The sequence below is a fragment of the Exophiala aquamarina genome (assembly GCF_000709125.1).
Source record: "Exophiala aquamarina CBS 119918 chromosome Unknown aczIA-supercont1.2, whole genome shotgun sequence".
Taxonomy (NCBI): domain Eukaryota; kingdom Fungi; phylum Ascomycota; class Eurotiomycetes; order Chaetothyriales; family Herpotrichiellaceae; genus Exophiala; species Exophiala aquamarina.
Genome location: NW_013550586.1, coordinates 157,952 through 173,398, shown reverse-complemented (window position 1 = coordinate 173,398; position 15,447 = coordinate 157,952). Strand labels below are relative to the sequence as shown.

General features: G+C 48.7%; 6 protein-coding genes across 6 annotated transcripts; 5 read left to right on the top strand and 1 right to left on the bottom strand.

Moving 5' to 3' along the window:
• Positions 1-195: 195 nt before the first annotated feature.
• Positions 196-1,973, bottom strand: A1O9_01915 (uncharacterized protein; the record flags this gene model as incomplete). Its single annotated transcript, XM_013407491.1, has 6 exons — positions 196-510; positions 574-783; positions 845-941; positions 995-1,218; positions 1,267-1,417; positions 1,465-1,973. The coding sequence occupies 6 exons, from the start codon at positions 1,971-1,973 to the stop codon at positions 196-198; spliced, it is 1,506 nt and encodes a 501-aa protein (XP_013262945.1).
• A 3,224-nt stretch (positions 1,974-5,197) lies between these two features.
• Positions 5,198-5,604, top strand: A1O9_01914 (uncharacterized protein; the record flags this gene model as incomplete). The annotated part of the gene is made up of 2 exons (XM_013407490.1): positions 5,198-5,395; positions 5,449-5,604. Coding segments are annotated over 2 exons (353 nt in total), but the record flags the coding sequence as incomplete, so codon positions are not given.
• A 364-nt stretch (positions 5,605-5,968) lies between these two features.
• Positions 5,969-6,892, top strand: A1O9_01913 (uncharacterized protein; the record flags this gene model as incomplete). The annotated part of the gene is made up of 4 exons (XM_013407489.1): positions 5,969-6,023; positions 6,132-6,408; positions 6,505-6,658; positions 6,710-6,892. 4 exons carry the CDS (start codon positions 5,969-5,971, stop codon positions 6,890-6,892), a joined length of 669 nt encoding a protein of 222 aa, XP_013262943.1.
• A 2,241-nt stretch (positions 6,893-9,133) lies between these two features.
• Positions 9,134-10,852, top strand: A1O9_01912 (uncharacterized protein; the record flags this gene model as incomplete). The annotated part of the gene is made up of 1 exon (XM_013407488.1): positions 9,134-10,852. One exon carries the CDS (start codon positions 9,134-9,136, stop codon positions 10,850-10,852), a length of 1,719 nt encoding a protein of 572 aa, XP_013262942.1.
• Positions 10,853-11,975: 1,123 nt separating this feature from the next.
• A1O9_01911 (uncharacterized protein) lies at positions 11,976-12,845 on the top strand (the record flags this gene model as incomplete). The annotated part of the gene is made up of 1 exon (XM_013407487.1): positions 11,976-12,845. One exon carries the CDS (start codon positions 11,976-11,978, stop codon positions 12,843-12,845), a length of 870 nt encoding a protein of 289 aa, XP_013262941.1.
• Positions 12,846-14,974: 2,129 nt separating this feature from the next.
• On the top strand, positions 14,975-15,184 carry A1O9_01910 (uncharacterized protein; the record flags this gene model as incomplete). The annotated part of the gene is made up of 1 exon (XM_013407486.1): positions 14,975-15,184. One exon carries the CDS (start codon positions 14,975-14,977, stop codon positions 15,182-15,184), a length of 210 nt encoding a protein of 69 aa, XP_013262940.1.
• Positions 15,185-15,447: the final 263 nt, after the last annotated feature.

Here is a 15,447-nt window from a genome sequence, read left to right as displayed (position 1 = left end):
CAGTGGGCTAGTTGCCTGTGTAGTTAGTAATGACTCTCATGATCTCATCCATATTGAGCGAAACATAGTACTGAAGCCGATTTCGTCGCTTTGGTTCAAAGTACCAAACATGGTCATCTAAGAATATATAGCTGTATATATTATATTGCGTCGCTCTTGGCATTGCTCATCAGACCTTCCCTGCGAGGACCCTCTTCAGACCAAATATCTGAAGGCAGGATGGCGAGAGCTCAGCTCCAGCTCTTGCTCTCTCGTCAGTCCTTGCAAGCGATGGTCTCGTTTGCCCATGTCGCGCTGACGATTCTCCCACCTGCAATACCCCCAGAGAAGCACTGCACACGCCCAGCTTCCACAAAGAAATGCTACTAGAACTGCGTGACCCGTACGATAAGCCGGCGCATCCCTCGGAAGGAACATCCAGGGTGCCATGATGCCTCCTAAGCTGCCCATGGTGAAGACTATGCCCGAGCATGCGGCTCGCACCGTCGCAGTTGCACAGTTGTTGACAGCCTATACCCAGAATTAGTGTCATGATTTCTAGTCCCAAGGATTGAGTGATGGCTAGGTACTTACCCAGGTCAGCCAGATCGGTACAAAAGCATACAGCCCAGTCGCAGCCAGGTACAGCGCGCCATACTTGGCGGCAGGTCTGTCGTTGGGGAGAAACTCAAGCATGAAGAATCCAGCAATCGCAAAGGGTGCAGTGCATATAATGGGCAAGGCTCGCTGTTTATAGCGATCGGACAAATAGCCCACTGCAATCGAAAAACCGCATGCCACCGCCTGTTCCGAGGTCAGTCTACCGTTGCCATGGTTAGTAGTCAGATGAAAGGTATCTACTTACATAGGGACCCACAGAAAGCAGTTGGGCATCTGTGCTGGAGTAACCCATACCCCTGATAATTGAGGGTGCAAAAACCCCGAATGCCTGGGCGACCGTGCTATTGATGCGTCAGCATACCATGAGAAAATATGGGACCAGCAGGTTACAGACTTGGAAAGGAAAAATCCGAAGCCACAGCCAATAACGTGTGGACTGGTCAAGGCTTGCCAAACGTGTTTAAATTGTGTACGGCCTCGTTCGGAGGTACCGACAGCATCAGCCAGCAACCTAGTTACTGCCGTGGCTTTCTCTTCCTCAGTGAGAAATTTAGCCGTCTCGGGTCCTGAGGGGATTATAAACCACGCGGCTATCGCAATGAATAAAGAGATTATTCCCTAGGCCGTGTTAGTTAAAGTCTCTGCCTTCCAGGAACTGGTTAGTACCTCGAAGAAATAGATGTTCCTCCATGTATGGATCAGGCCCCATGGGGGGATCTTGCTGAGTCCAATTGCTAACAAGCCGCCAAATGCTCCACTTGCAGAGGCGGCCGAAATATAGATGCTGGTGCGAAAGCCGAGCTCTTGTCGTCGATAACTACAGTTGTCAATGCACATGCTTGGGTGCTGTAAGAATTCACTCACAATTGTGAAAGCATCCATACCAGCCCAGGCGAAATTCCTCCCTCCACGCAGCCGAGGAGAAACCGAACAGCATAGAGACTGCCGCGCGATTCGACCAGACTGGTCAAGGTCGTGATGATCGAAAAGGAGAACACCAGGAAAGGGATCCAGATATTGCCACCGAAGTATTTGCACGCAATATTGGAGGGCAATTCCACCACGCAGTATGAGACGAAGAGACACATCAGCGCGATGTTGTACCGAAGGCCAACTCCCAGTTCGAGATCTTTCTCCAGTCCCAACAGTCTGGCGTTGCCGATGTTCACCCGATCAATGAATGAAAACAAATTGATGATGAGGAAGAGGATCAAGATGCGGTAGTCGAATTTCCTCGCGATCATGCGAGAGAGGTCCTCATCGATAACCACGGTTTCATGAGAAGCGCCGAGGACTTCTGCGTGTTTATGGGGCCCATCCTCGAGAGGGCTTGGAACAGATGTTGCTGCCTCGACTTCCTTGGACGCCACCATAGTAAGGGAATTTCGATTTGTCGGAAGACTGTTGATGAGAATGTCGCACAACCTGAACAGTTGGGTGCGGCAACGCGTTCTTCAAATACTCTTGAGTCAGATACTAGATCTATACGCGGAAGCTTGATATACAAAGCCTAATGGACGGAACCGATTTTTAGCGTGCTTGGAAGCACGGAACCGACTATTCTGCTCCACGGGGTTTGGTATTAGCAGCGAGGAGAACCACGGAGAATGCGTGGTTCAGCTATCCAAGGTTTTCGTACAACAAGATTCGCGATAGCCGTTCTTGGCCATAGCCAAAGGGTGGCCTGAGTGTCGAGGAACCGAGCATCTGAGAAGCCAACCCGCCGGGAGTCTGGGACTACCTACATAGTAATACATGAGTCTCCTCTTGGCTTTAGAAGACTAGAATACCGAATAATGGCTCCAGGGTACTGCTATTGGTATCCCGTCGACCTCGTTCAGCTGTTTGACCATGATTCACCTGGACCGCATCCGAGTCCGATTCACCCGCAACTAAGATTGGATGTGGGTTTCGGACCTCATGGTGGCACCGGCCGGCGAACTTGTCACTCTCACGCCATATTGGAAATGCTATCAAGAGGTGGGCCGGGTAGAATAGTGCCAATCCGTACAGAAGGCTTTCAACAGGTTCCTGGATCAGCAGACCACAAGCCGACGTCTCCTTCGGAAACCTTTTGTCTGTCCAGTTATCCTTGGCTAACTACGTGCTCACGGCAGTCGTCTATAAGTCTTCTCGCGGGCAACAAACAAGAGCCTCGCTGTCTGTTGTCGGGGGAAAGGGATCGATATAATAGGTACAAGATTTAGTGGCGGTGATCTGGCTAGAGGGACTCAATTTTCGTGCGAACGAGTTTGAACATCATTCACTTAACAAGGACACTTCCTTCTATCTGGATCATAAGATCACTTAGATGTCGCTTCGATATCGTGCTTGTCTCTTGCCTACCAAATGATGCTGGGGCATCCTAGAATGACCATCGAGGACAAATGACGAGGACTAGCTAAGTACTTATGTAAGTCGACCAAGAGGCCAGGGAGGAAAGGTGGTTAATCCTGGAATGCCCAATGCCCAATGCCCCCATTTCCTTTCCATTTCCAAACGCTTATGTACTTCGTATCGCTAATGGTGCAGCTATAGCGAAGTACGAGGATAGCTATATTAAGCCTCCTTTCTCACAAATATCCTCGTGAAATATAGACTACATTTTTAAGCGTGACTCAAAGTCGGAATCGTGTGCTCAGGTCTAGTTAGAAGTCTTTGTGAGGATTAGCAAGGAGACATAAAGAAAGTCGTTCGTATCTCAGCAAATCCGCCGATTCGTTGCATTTTACTTGATGCATATGGCGCTTTCCCAAGAAGAGGAGATGAAAGCGATTCGGAACAAGAAAATATTAGATACCCCTAGAGAGACCGTAAGGGGGAGGCGATCTTGCTGATGCCCCTGTGCCGTCCAAGGATTGGGAAAGTCTAATGGCAACACCGCTACAGGCACATTTGGATGCTTTTTACTATAATCCGAGTACAACGGCACTGACCCTACTGTCATAGTTGCCTACCTGTTATATTAGCTATCGTCTAATGTTCGTAAACTCATCGTTACAGCCACATATACGTTCCTTCAGAACCCAATTGTGACGATCCTTTCTATAAGGGAATACAAAAACTTGAGTTCTAGAGGACGCTGATATGTTAGATCTACCTTGGGTCCCAGGTGGATGTGAATGCAAGCAAGCCAAGACTTGACAAGAGTTGCTTGATTCACTTAAAAAGAACCCATTCTCTGCCGCAGAACCGATATCGTCATACGCTTGTGGTTTAGATGCATTACACGATGCGCCCCCCCCCCCCCCCCCCCCCCCCCCCCCCTCATAAAAGTAGTGGTTGTAATTAGGAGCTAAGCCTGGTACGAAGGGAAAGCATGAAGTAGTGTTTGCAGATAGTAGGTTTTTCTAGCCCAGAGGGTTTTCCTACTATAGAGCTAGATAGTTTTCCCGACATAAGCCCACTAAGAGGCTTTTAGGTGTAGGAATAAATCAATCAATCAATCAAATTAAGATCTAAACTATGCACCCCGCGCTAGGTGGACCTACATTCGCTCCACGACCATTGACTAGATAAACTTATAAGCTGATGACAGTGACGTGGGATTTTTGAACTCGTTGCTGAAGATCCAGAAAAGTTTGAATGGTTGCACTCGAAGATCATTTGAGATGATTGTGCAGGGGTAAAAGCGCCTTGATTTATCATTTACCTCGTAGCAGAGAATGCTTAGTCTTCTCACCAAATCGCTGGCAGAAGAACATACATATCTTGTGGCACGTAGAAACCTGGCAATGTCTACAGAGGTTGGTCTGTTAGCTCTGGAATCTTGAGTCTACTAATCGCTCTAGAATCTCCACCAGCAGTACATCACGGGTATGCGGGCAATCAGCGACCCAGCGACCCATAAGAGGAAATGATCAGTGTGCAGGATCCAGGATTATAAAATACCGGCTGTGATCATCAACGCCGCTGCACTCCGACATCCACTACCGACACTCATTCCTGGGGTTTGTACTATGGGGAAGATCTAATACTCATTTCTGGCTCTACATGTGGTAGCGGTATTCCCTTGCTTATTTGAACCTTTAGTCCACAACCGTACTTCTATATCGATTCGCTTTAGATTTTCGAAGCACACCAGGTCAATCTCCATTCAGCCACGGTCCAGATACTACTCTGGGAATCCGCCATATTCTTTGATTATTCAAGAGTGTCATATGAACTAGTAGAATGGAAAAAGACAATAAAGTCGGCTTCGAGCACACCGAGCCATCGCGCACCATCGTCGAAGAGAAAACCATTCACGCGCATAATGCCGCTTTAGCTACAGCTCTAGAAGGAAAGAGGCCCAGTCTCTGGGGCAAAGGCTATCTTCGGCTGTATATGATATGTGGGCTGCTGTATTTGTGCTCAACTATGACCGGTAAGTATCCAGGCCCGTGGGTGTAGGCCTTTCTGATCACGGTGTGAAGGAGACGACGGATCATTAATGGGGCCTATCAATGCCATGCCAAGCTACACCGAATATTACCACCTACCTCGAGAAGGCAACAGTGGCATCGGGATAGTGTTCGCCTAATTTCAGGTTGGTCAGATGGCTGGAACCACCTTTGCCTGGACTGCCGACTGGCAAGGTCGCCGATAGCCCATTTTGATTGGATGCATCGGAGTCTGCATCGGCACCATCGTGACAGCCACTGCTCCGACCATAGGAGGCTTCATTGGTGGAAGATTCATCTCTCTTCCTTCGCAAAGATAGCAGCAGTAGCGGCTCCCCTATATATAATAGTACTCTCGCCACCACAACATCGTGGAACAATTTCTGGCATGTACAAACATATTATATTACTTCGTAAGCATATGCCACAATAATGTTTTATTTCCATCTTTCCTTAATACGCAAAGAGTTCAATAATTGCCACATGTGCTGTTTATGGCTCGAACTTGCATCTCACCGGTGCTATTTCATGGCGTCTCTCACTCTGGCTGCAAATGCTGTGCCCTGGGTTTGTGTGTTTGGGAGTTTGGTTCTGTTCAAAGTCGCCTCGATGGTACAGTTCAATGCCCCTGGTTAAAAGCCACATCAACGACTAACAGTGTTAGGCTGATTGGAAAATATCGAGTTGAAGAAGCACGAACTGTGATTGCTGGTTACACGCTGATGGCAATGTTAATCATCCCCTTTTAATCTGCAGATAGAAGAGATGAGCGCCCCGTTGCGCGATGAAGGTATAATGACATGGCGTAAATTTTTGATTTACGGGTCTTATTCTCGACCCGTGCTTGGAGATGCCGCCTCATGTTGAGTAAGTCTTGTCGGCCACTTGAGATGGCCTTGCTCGAAGTCAACAAGGGGTTTTTGGCGCTTGTTACCAATATCTAGACCATTGTACAGCTCCCCCCCCCACCCCCACCCCCAACTGACATGTTTTCTCTTCAGACGTGGCGTTCAGTTGGTTTGGTCAGTTCCCAGGGAACAAGTAAGTTATAAAAAGGAGCTCAGGTTTGTCTGTACTAACGGCGTTCTCAAAGTGTCGCATCTTACTGTTAGTATTTCACCGAACGGACGCAAACAAAACCTTTAACAGTTCTGTTAGATCTTCCTTACCTAGTTGCAAATGTCGGAATCACCAACACGAATACACAGCTGCTTCTGAATATAATTTACGCCATTGGTGGCTGGATACCTGCCTTCATAGGAGCCCGTCTATATGATGTCGTGGGCTGTCGCAAACTGATGATGTCTGTTGCCTTTGGTATGGCCGTCTGTCTTTCCATAGCAGCAGGAACAGCAGCAGGGTATGTGCAAACAGGAAGCAAGGCGGCATCTTCTGCTTCAATTGCTTTTATATATGTATTTGGAAGGTTGGTATTCTATTTCGAGTCTGAAGATCTGGTGTGATGCTCGGAGATATTCTCGTCCTATATTCAGGCCAAGAAACCTAACATTGAGATTGACAGTGTCTTCGCGTTAGGCTACACTTCGATGCAACCAATCTATCCAGGAGAAGTACTATCAAACGATATGAGAGCCAAAGGGATGGGTGTGTCTGCAGTCGTCAGCGGATGTGCTGGTTTTGTCAACACCTTCGCGGCTCCTGTTGCAGTAAAGAATGTGAGTTGTTGCGAACAGCTTCGATATGGCTCTCAAAATTAACCCCACAAGATCCAATACTGGATCTACGTGTTCTTTGTTTTCTTCGACCTCTTCGAAGTTGGCCTTCATCTACCTATTCTTCGTCGAGACAAAGGGTCGCACTTTAGAATTGTTGGACGAGATATTCGAGGCTCGCAATCCACGGAAGGCGAGTACGAAGAAGGCGACTATCGTCAGGCGGGTCATGAATAATGGAGAAAATGACAAGGAGATCATAGTAACACACCGCTTGAGGATTTCCGCCCGCACCCTGATCGAGCACGGGAGGCGTTGACCATGCTAGGTCGATAAGTGGAGATCCACGTGACTTGCTTTATCGTTCCCCTAGCCGGGATATATATACCTTTTTGAACTAGCCACTATGCATCTGTGATTAGAAAGGTATACAAAGCCAAGCGCTTACAAGGCTAGTATAAAACTCACCATAGGGGCTATTTGAGCTGCTGGGATGGAGGAAGCCCACACTCTAAGAATAGCTTGCCAAGTAGAATACCAACCTACCTAGGTAGGGGTGGCTACCCAAGTACATATACCACGATGCCCAGCGGCGAATCTTGACCTCTCCAAGGTCCATTTCCGTTTCCAACACTGAGTCCGGCTTAGTGATCCCTGAGGAGTGCCCTGGGCCGTTCATTCGTATCAACCTATCACTCAATGTGGCCGTCAAACAAGACGACGGCCTCAGTTAAAGCACCACACTTTCTTTATACACCGATGGGAGCGGTACCAACTGCCACGTCGGTGTCGCCGCCTTAGCATCTGCTCTACACCCGAACAACGCTCGCTCCAGAAGGATGATTAACATCGACATATATGCGGGAGAACTCTAAGGAATTGTACTGGCATGTCAGATTGCCCTTGATGTCCATACCACGACCAGCATCGCAGGCAAGTGCGCCATCTTTGCCAATGGCCAAGTCTCCATTCAAGCAACGGCAAACCCTAAATGCCCATAGGAACAATACATTCTGAACGAATCCATCCAAGGCCTAGACAAGCTCCGCGACCCGGGATGGGAGGATAAGCTCCGATGGATCCCCGCACAAGACGGTATGCCTCGCAATAGTTGAAATCCCAGATCACGTGCAGCTGCCTAATAGGCAGCTGTAGGCAACTATAGCTACTGCCGTATATAAAGATACCTAGGTGCCCACTTAGTTATAACAGTCAAGCCTGTTACACTTGAAGAATCACACTTTCAACTGCAATGAGACAACCGGTCAAGCTGCAAGGTTGGCCGCGGACCAAAATACAGAGTCGCACTACCTAGTCTCGGCTCGTAAATAGAATGAAATCCGGATCTAGGATCAGTTGAATTATTATCACCTGTATTGTTACGGGCCGTTGATGCGAGATGGCGGCCACCAGCAAAAGGGGAAGATCAGCCGAAGTATCGTGGGAAGCCAGCCTCGTGGGCAAGGCCGGATCACGTGACTTGGACTGTCAGCCAGCACTTCAGCAGCGGCGCAAACATGGGTAACTCATGAGCATTTTTGGAGAAGCCTGTTCTACTTATCACTATGCAACCTTGCGAAACCAGGCCACGTTACGTCATAGGTTGTCACCTTCCTCATACGGCAGCTTTCCACAGGCAAGACGTCCTCGCCAGACTGCTCTATTTCTACTCCGACTTAGCAGTCTAATATCTCTGCATTAATGACAAGAATGTGGTGAATACCGTGCCTGGGCCCTGAACAGCTCCGGGGCCTTTAAAGCTCGACAATTGTCAATACCATGAGGGTTGGTCGCTTTGAGGTTTTGAACTTGGCCAAGGTTCCCTATTTTTAGACACGACTCACATGACCCCGGCCAAGCATCCTTAGCAATGATGCCTATCAATACGAGGCTGAAATTCTGTTACGTTCCCCGAGCAGTTGTCGCAGGTGGTGATCAGCGAAAGCATGGGAAATTCAAACTCCTCTAATATCCACTACAGGTCCATGTGGACACTGTGTAAGGCATGCAGAGAAGTGACCTTCAGTCCCGAAGTCTGGACACAAGCGTGGCGATATCAAGGCACCTTTAGCGACCGACCATGTTCGGCAAGAAGTCTCAAAGAACTTCAAGAAGGACTGAAAGATTCATGCTGGTTTTGCCAACAAGTCGTCAATAAGTGCATTGAAGAGCTAGAATCGACTGTGGAAGAGTGGTTCCTCCGCCACGCTCAACCAAACTTCGAAATTGCCATCGATATTTCCAAAGTTGGCAAGGCAGATCATCTCAGATTTTCTGTGACAAATTATACCTTTTTCAGCTCTCAAGATCACTCCATTCCTTCCTTTGCCGACGGTGCTGTTGATATAACCTTCGAATTGCCGCTATTTGCTGATCTAGGTGAGCCGATTGCATCAGTCCCACTTTTTGTGTCGTACCACTAACTTACCTTTCTCGACAGGCAGCGAAGTCTCCCATTATATTAATGCACCCTCTCGAATGAGTCAACACGCAAACTTTGACAGAAACACTGTTCGATCCTGGATTTCTGCTTGCCACAAAGGTCATCAAAATTGTCGGACAAATTCGGACGTGGTATTACCCTCCCGTCTCATCGACGTCTCTAGAACGAACAGTCATGATTCTGTTTCCCTACATATCCCATCAGAAGGAGAAAGGGGGTCATATGCTGCGCTGAGCTATTGTTGGGGCGAAGGAGACCGGCCAACATTAAAAGTCGGCACGCTGAAGGCCTTTCTGCAACGGGTGTGGATACCTGATTTGCCAAAGACGTACACCGACGCCATCGAAGTAATACGAGCCCTGGGACTGAAATATCTTTGGATCGATGCCATTTGCATCATACAAGATGACCCAGCTGACAAAATTGTCGAGGTTCCTCGCATGCATCAATACTACAGAAACGCACTTTTCGTCATCTCTGCTACAAATGCGGAACATGTGAGAGAAGGGTTTCTCACTCGGAGTGCCGACATACCCAAGACGTATCGTCTACCTCATCTAGGGGTGATCCAATCTCGGATTCAAGAGATACCCGTCGTATCCCGAAGCGGGAAGCATGCGAGAGCCTATCTTACGGCCGAAAATAGTGTATACGCCGCAGGTTCTGGATCAATCGCATCTCGCGGGTGGACCTTGCAAGAGCACGCTCTTCCGGATGTTCTCCTAGAATTCCCTTCGCCAGAAGGATTTGTGTTCTCGTGCGCCACAGAGGAGAAGCATAATGAAGGGTTCCGCTATTCGAGGGCCTCGTACATCAGCGGTGTCCGTCAGGCGCTCCTAGAGAGAAGAAGACTCCAAGCTCAAGGAAACAGTCCCCCTATGTTGGACCAGGACTATGGGAGCTGGAACTCTTACCTTAACACCTCCGAGAAGCGCGGGCACACTCCAGCCGAAACATTAGCCGCGATTTTGACTCTTGCCCAGATGAACATGCCAGAGAGCCAGAAATGGAATTCGACACCCGCGGATAGGATATACGACAGCTGGAATAGCATGGTGACTAATTACGGATGTCGTAATCTGAAAGAACATGGAGACAGATTAATTGCCATATCTGCACTTGCGGATGAATTCAAGCGTTTGTACGGCGAAGTTACGGGCGAGTATCGCGCGGGCCTTTGGGAAAGGTTCCTGCCGCATTCTCTGACGTGGGTGGTTCATGAGACTGGCATTCGTCCAGCCCCAAACTCTCGAATTAGTCCATCATGGTCGTGGGCTGCTGTCTTTGGAGCGGGCTACTCTTTGCAGTTCTCTCAGCGTCTCAGCGCGATTTCACTGATCTCTATTCTCAAGTGCGAGACCAACCTCTCGGAACCCACATTGCCCTTCGGGTCGGTGCGACAAGGCACGCTGACCGTGAAGGGCAGAGCTAAGCTGACTGATACCTGGAAGTCAGAGCTCGACGGGAAGACGTACCTGTACGGCGAAGCGGACTCTGAGGGAAACAATCGATGGGTCATTAGTCTCGACTCCATGGACCATAAAATCTATATTGGTGGTCCCGTCTTCATCCTACCTATTTTTCTCCTACCTGTGAGGTTCCCGCACGAAGCATCAAAACCCCCCAAATATACTTGTCTATTGCTGAAACTGAGAGAGGGGAACACCTGCTGCCGGATAGGGATTGCAACATCATTTTACATCCACAAAGCCAGCTACGAGGCGTGGAATGAACGGGTCTTCCGAATCACCTAGTGATTGACAGGAGCTATAGAAAGAACCTTACAAATACATTTGTATGAAGGAATGAGAGCTTACCCCAGTCGGGCTCAGCCGTATTTTTGGGAAACTGGGCTCGAGTCCTCGAACCAACCTTCGGAAGTCCAGAGGTGAACGCACAGTCTTGCAATATAAGGTCTGTCGATATTATACCTTGTTTTTAACATCAGTTCGACCCTGTCGCCCTGGATGACTGTTGCCCATGTATCTAGTCGTCTCTTCAAGTTGTTGCTGTTTCTCAGACAATTGCGCGTGGCTTCTTCCCTGGCGAAGAAGGTGGTCTGAACTCTTTATCTGCTAGCAATCGAAAATAATTAAGTGTCACCTCTAGATAAATCGGGTTGTTCAAGTTGTCTCGCGGCTAGCGGACCTTTGACTTGATCTTACGCTACAGCAAGATTGCAAGGATTCGAAGACGATCTTAAGCTCACAATAGATCGATATCAAGTTGGTTTGGGTTATGTTTTCTGCGCCATTAAGTCTCGCGTATCCGATGAGCCATTTTAACGGTCTCTAAGTCGACTATTAAGGGTATAACCCATCCAGGGAATACAGAAGAATATCCCATGAGATTTGCCGACACAGGTGTAAGGGATACTAAGCGAGGAATAAAATCTCAGACGTACGCACTGAAGATTGGGAGACTTGTATCGACAGCAGGCAACTGTCCCCGCAAGATGAGGGATAGTTATGCGGTTTCACGCTCTATGCTAATTTGCTGAGGTGTAGAAGATGCTGTGTAATGTCAGAGTGATGCAGCCAGCGTGCAGGCCTGCGAAATTAGACAGCCCCACATCGACTATGCGCGGCTAGGTGCTCCACCTACGATCGGCTATACTCAACACTATTTAGAGCGGCATCACCCTAGGCCCTGAGTAGGTTGAGTCGCGAGAAGTTTTCCCAATCCTTGGCGAACAATGACGCTTCATAACCATTAATACGTAAATCACCACAAACAACACTATCTACGGTTAAAAGAATCATAGAAGTCTTGAGAGCAAATCCGTCTGGCCCGAAATCTGTGGAGAGCGCTCGATTCTCTCTCGCAAACCCAGTGAAAGGAAAGCTCAAGCTCTTCTTTGAGGGCTAAACTTTTCTCATGTCCTCCCAATCCGCTCCAGCGTCTGAAACCGAGGGTAATGATGAACCTCAACTCTCAACTTCCGCTCAACTTGCCTACTGGGAATCTATCAGCGTCGACGTGAACGGCATGCTGGGCGGCTACCCACAGATCTCACGCGTCGACATCCAATTCTCACGCATATTCCTCGCCAAGATCCGACGGTTGTACAACAAGAAGGACAACCCCTCCACTGCAACTACCAGGAGCACCAGATCAGGGATTTCGGACACCGCACACGCGTCAGAATACCAGGGCTACGCATTCAGCCACGCCTTGGAAGCAGGCGCGGGCATTGGACGAGTCACGCTCCAGTTGCTCGCGCCGCTGTGCGCCAAGATCGACATCATCGAGCCTATCCAGCGGTTTACGGACATTCTTACGGCGCCGACATCGCTACTTGTGAAAGACGGTCAATTGGAGCGGGTCTGGAACGTGCCGTTGCAGGAGTGGAGTGCTGATTCGATACCTGCCTACACGTCGTCTACGATCGCGAGAGACGCTACAGAGCAAACGGCCCCTAAGTACGATCTCATCTATAACCAGTGGTGTCTGAACCACTTGTCTCAGACATCGTTGGTTACCTATCTTAGAGCTCTGATCTTGTTACTAGATACGCCGAATGGATGGATCATTGTGAAGGAGAATTTATCTACGGATGCGTTCGGGGCGGATATTTTCGACCCCATTGATAGCAGTGTAACGCGGAGTGATGGTAATTGGAGAGCCGCATTTAGAGAGGCAGGACTGCAACTTGTGCACATGGAGCTGCAGAGAGGGTTTCCGAAGGAGCTTCGGCTGTATCCTGTGGGGATGTATGCTCTTCGACCAGCACAGGGAGGGGCATGATCTTAAAATTCATGGTACTCGCTGCTCCGGTCTCTTATGCCGCGCATACTCAATTCTAGATACTATAACTATCGACAACCTCACCCAGATTTAACATTGCTTCAGCAGCTCGAATTTACCCGACGAATATATCTCAGCGAGTCTCGAGCTTATACTATTGAGAGGTTCCAAGACCTACAGCCCTTCTCAGTGAAGGACAGTGCGACATCGTGCTTATAGATGGTGACCGGTGCCCGGTGCCGAGAAAGGCCCTCATTGAAGTACGCCCTGACGGCTCTTGCGGGTGCACAGCCTAGGCTGTGCTAGGGAGCAATGCTACGTCAGTACATAATTACCTGGCTGTAAAGGGGGCATAACATAGATGAACTTGCCCTATAGCCACTACATTACAGAGTAACACTTCCCTCAACGCCGCACTATTACTTCGGGCTTATTGAAATGGCGTAGCTAGATCATAGGTATTTCCAATGATCAAAGTTGATGGTTAGTTTTCATACCGGTCTAGGAACGAGAGTATATCTCAACGGCCTTTTGTTGCCATGGCGTGCATTATATGGCGTTCTTGAGCCCAATATCTAGACCACCCAATTTACTATTAGCACCTAGGCTTCACCAAGTAAATATTTCATTGCCAATAATTCAAGAAACCCGGTCGCATTACCTGGTAGTCACGGGATTAAACAGCCTAATCAAGTACTTAAATAGTAATAAACTCGCCAACTAGCTAACATAGTCACTTGATCACTTAATGTACCCCAGAGAGTGTTGGGTTATTGATACCCTCATGCCACCTCCTATCTAGATCCCTCTTGCTTGAAAGACATCAAGCAGACAAGCTACTTGTTTTCGAACTCAAATTGGCAGGGAAAGCAGCCACCGTCTACATCCATGGTCTTGACTGTTGCTCATTTGCGACAATATATCTCGCTGGACACAGGATATCTATGATACCTTCCCAATCAAGTACGGCTAAAGCCTTTGACCCAATGCCCGAAGGAAGGAAAGTCAATTCTGCCTGGGTTGAGAGCACACAGCGAACAATTCGTTGTGGCGGGAGCCTCCCGCGTAAAATTTGCCAGTGGTACTCGGGGAGAACCGATCCACATGTCCCCAATGACATCGAAGGACAGATCCTATATGGAAGGCAAATGGAGATCTTTTCGACAAAGTCTCAAAACCGACGAACGAGTAATAGACATTTGTTGAATTGTGAGCAAGTCTACTCGTCAACGCCCACGGCTCAGCAGACCGGGGAACAGAGCACACATCTTCCAGGGATTGACAAGTCATGAGAATCTATCGGATTCAAGCCACGAGTGGAAGGAGCTTGGACGACAAGATTATCTTTCACCAATTGATGATGATGTAGGCCGTCTTGCATCTCAGGACAACATGGCTCGTACCTAGGAAGTTCTGCGTCGGTGCAGCCCCAAGGCTGATCTTTCTCGCGTGTCCATCAACAAAACAATATTTCGTGGAGCTTAGTAGATCTTTTCCACAATGCAAGGATCAGACTGGCCTCCTTTCTTGTACCAGGGCCATACCACTCGAGGCCTGGACACTGTCCAGACGTTCTACTCCACTTGTTTCTGCAGACCGTAGTTGTTGCATAGCCGCCTTGATTGATGAAGAGGGTTCCGAAAATGTTTGAAAAAACAAGTTCGGACTGACGATTCCTGGGTAGCGCTGCTGAACACCGTACTAGCACTAGGTTCAATAGCAACCGGTGATGCCAGTTCGCATACTTTCTACTATCGTACTACACTCGGGCGCCGCGTGTCATTGCATTCGATCCCTTTGAACTGGGAACTTAGAGATGCTCTGAGGACTCATAATCTTCGGAGGTGGTGTCTTATACTACTTAAATTCACCGAATACCGCATATCTCATATTGTGCATGGTACTCCGCATGGCAATAGCGATGGGCCGATGGCCCTACATCGCGGGGCTGGCAAGGGAGCACAACTAAAACATCACCACTTGAAAGGCTCACCAACCTCGGCTCCGGGTATCAATCGGATGTCAAAGGTTGAGATGAGGAGGCGGACCTGGTGGGCTGTAGCATACTCTGATACGGCTTCTGGTTTGTCATCGGTCGACCTCCGACTGCAAAATGGGATCCTGCCACTATGTACACCGCCCTGCCCGACAACCGCATTTTAACAGACAGCTGGGTAGCGTACTCGCGAGCCAGCGGGATGCCCATGATGGATGTGAAGGTCTTGGAACAGTACTTGGCTCGCTCTTCTGCGGAACTTGCGGTGCTACCTAGCAGGGTAGAGTACAGATTGGAGCAATTCTCTCGCATGGCAGCAAAGGCAGTCACTTCCGAGATATAACTCCAAGCTTGGGAGAGAAACTGCCGTCTAGTCCTCAAATTCGGTCACGCGTAACCCAAGAGCTTCGAAATACCTTGTGGTCTTCTGCGATACCGGTTTCAAGCCGCTCGGATTACCGGGTGGTGGCGATATTTCAAGAAGTTGCTGCTGTCATCATTACAAGCACTGTAAGGCATCGAATTTCGGCGTGATATTGTTCGTGGTATCTTTTCCAAGGGTGCATGGTCCCTCTAATGTTGGGATCACGTTGGCTGGGGGAAACC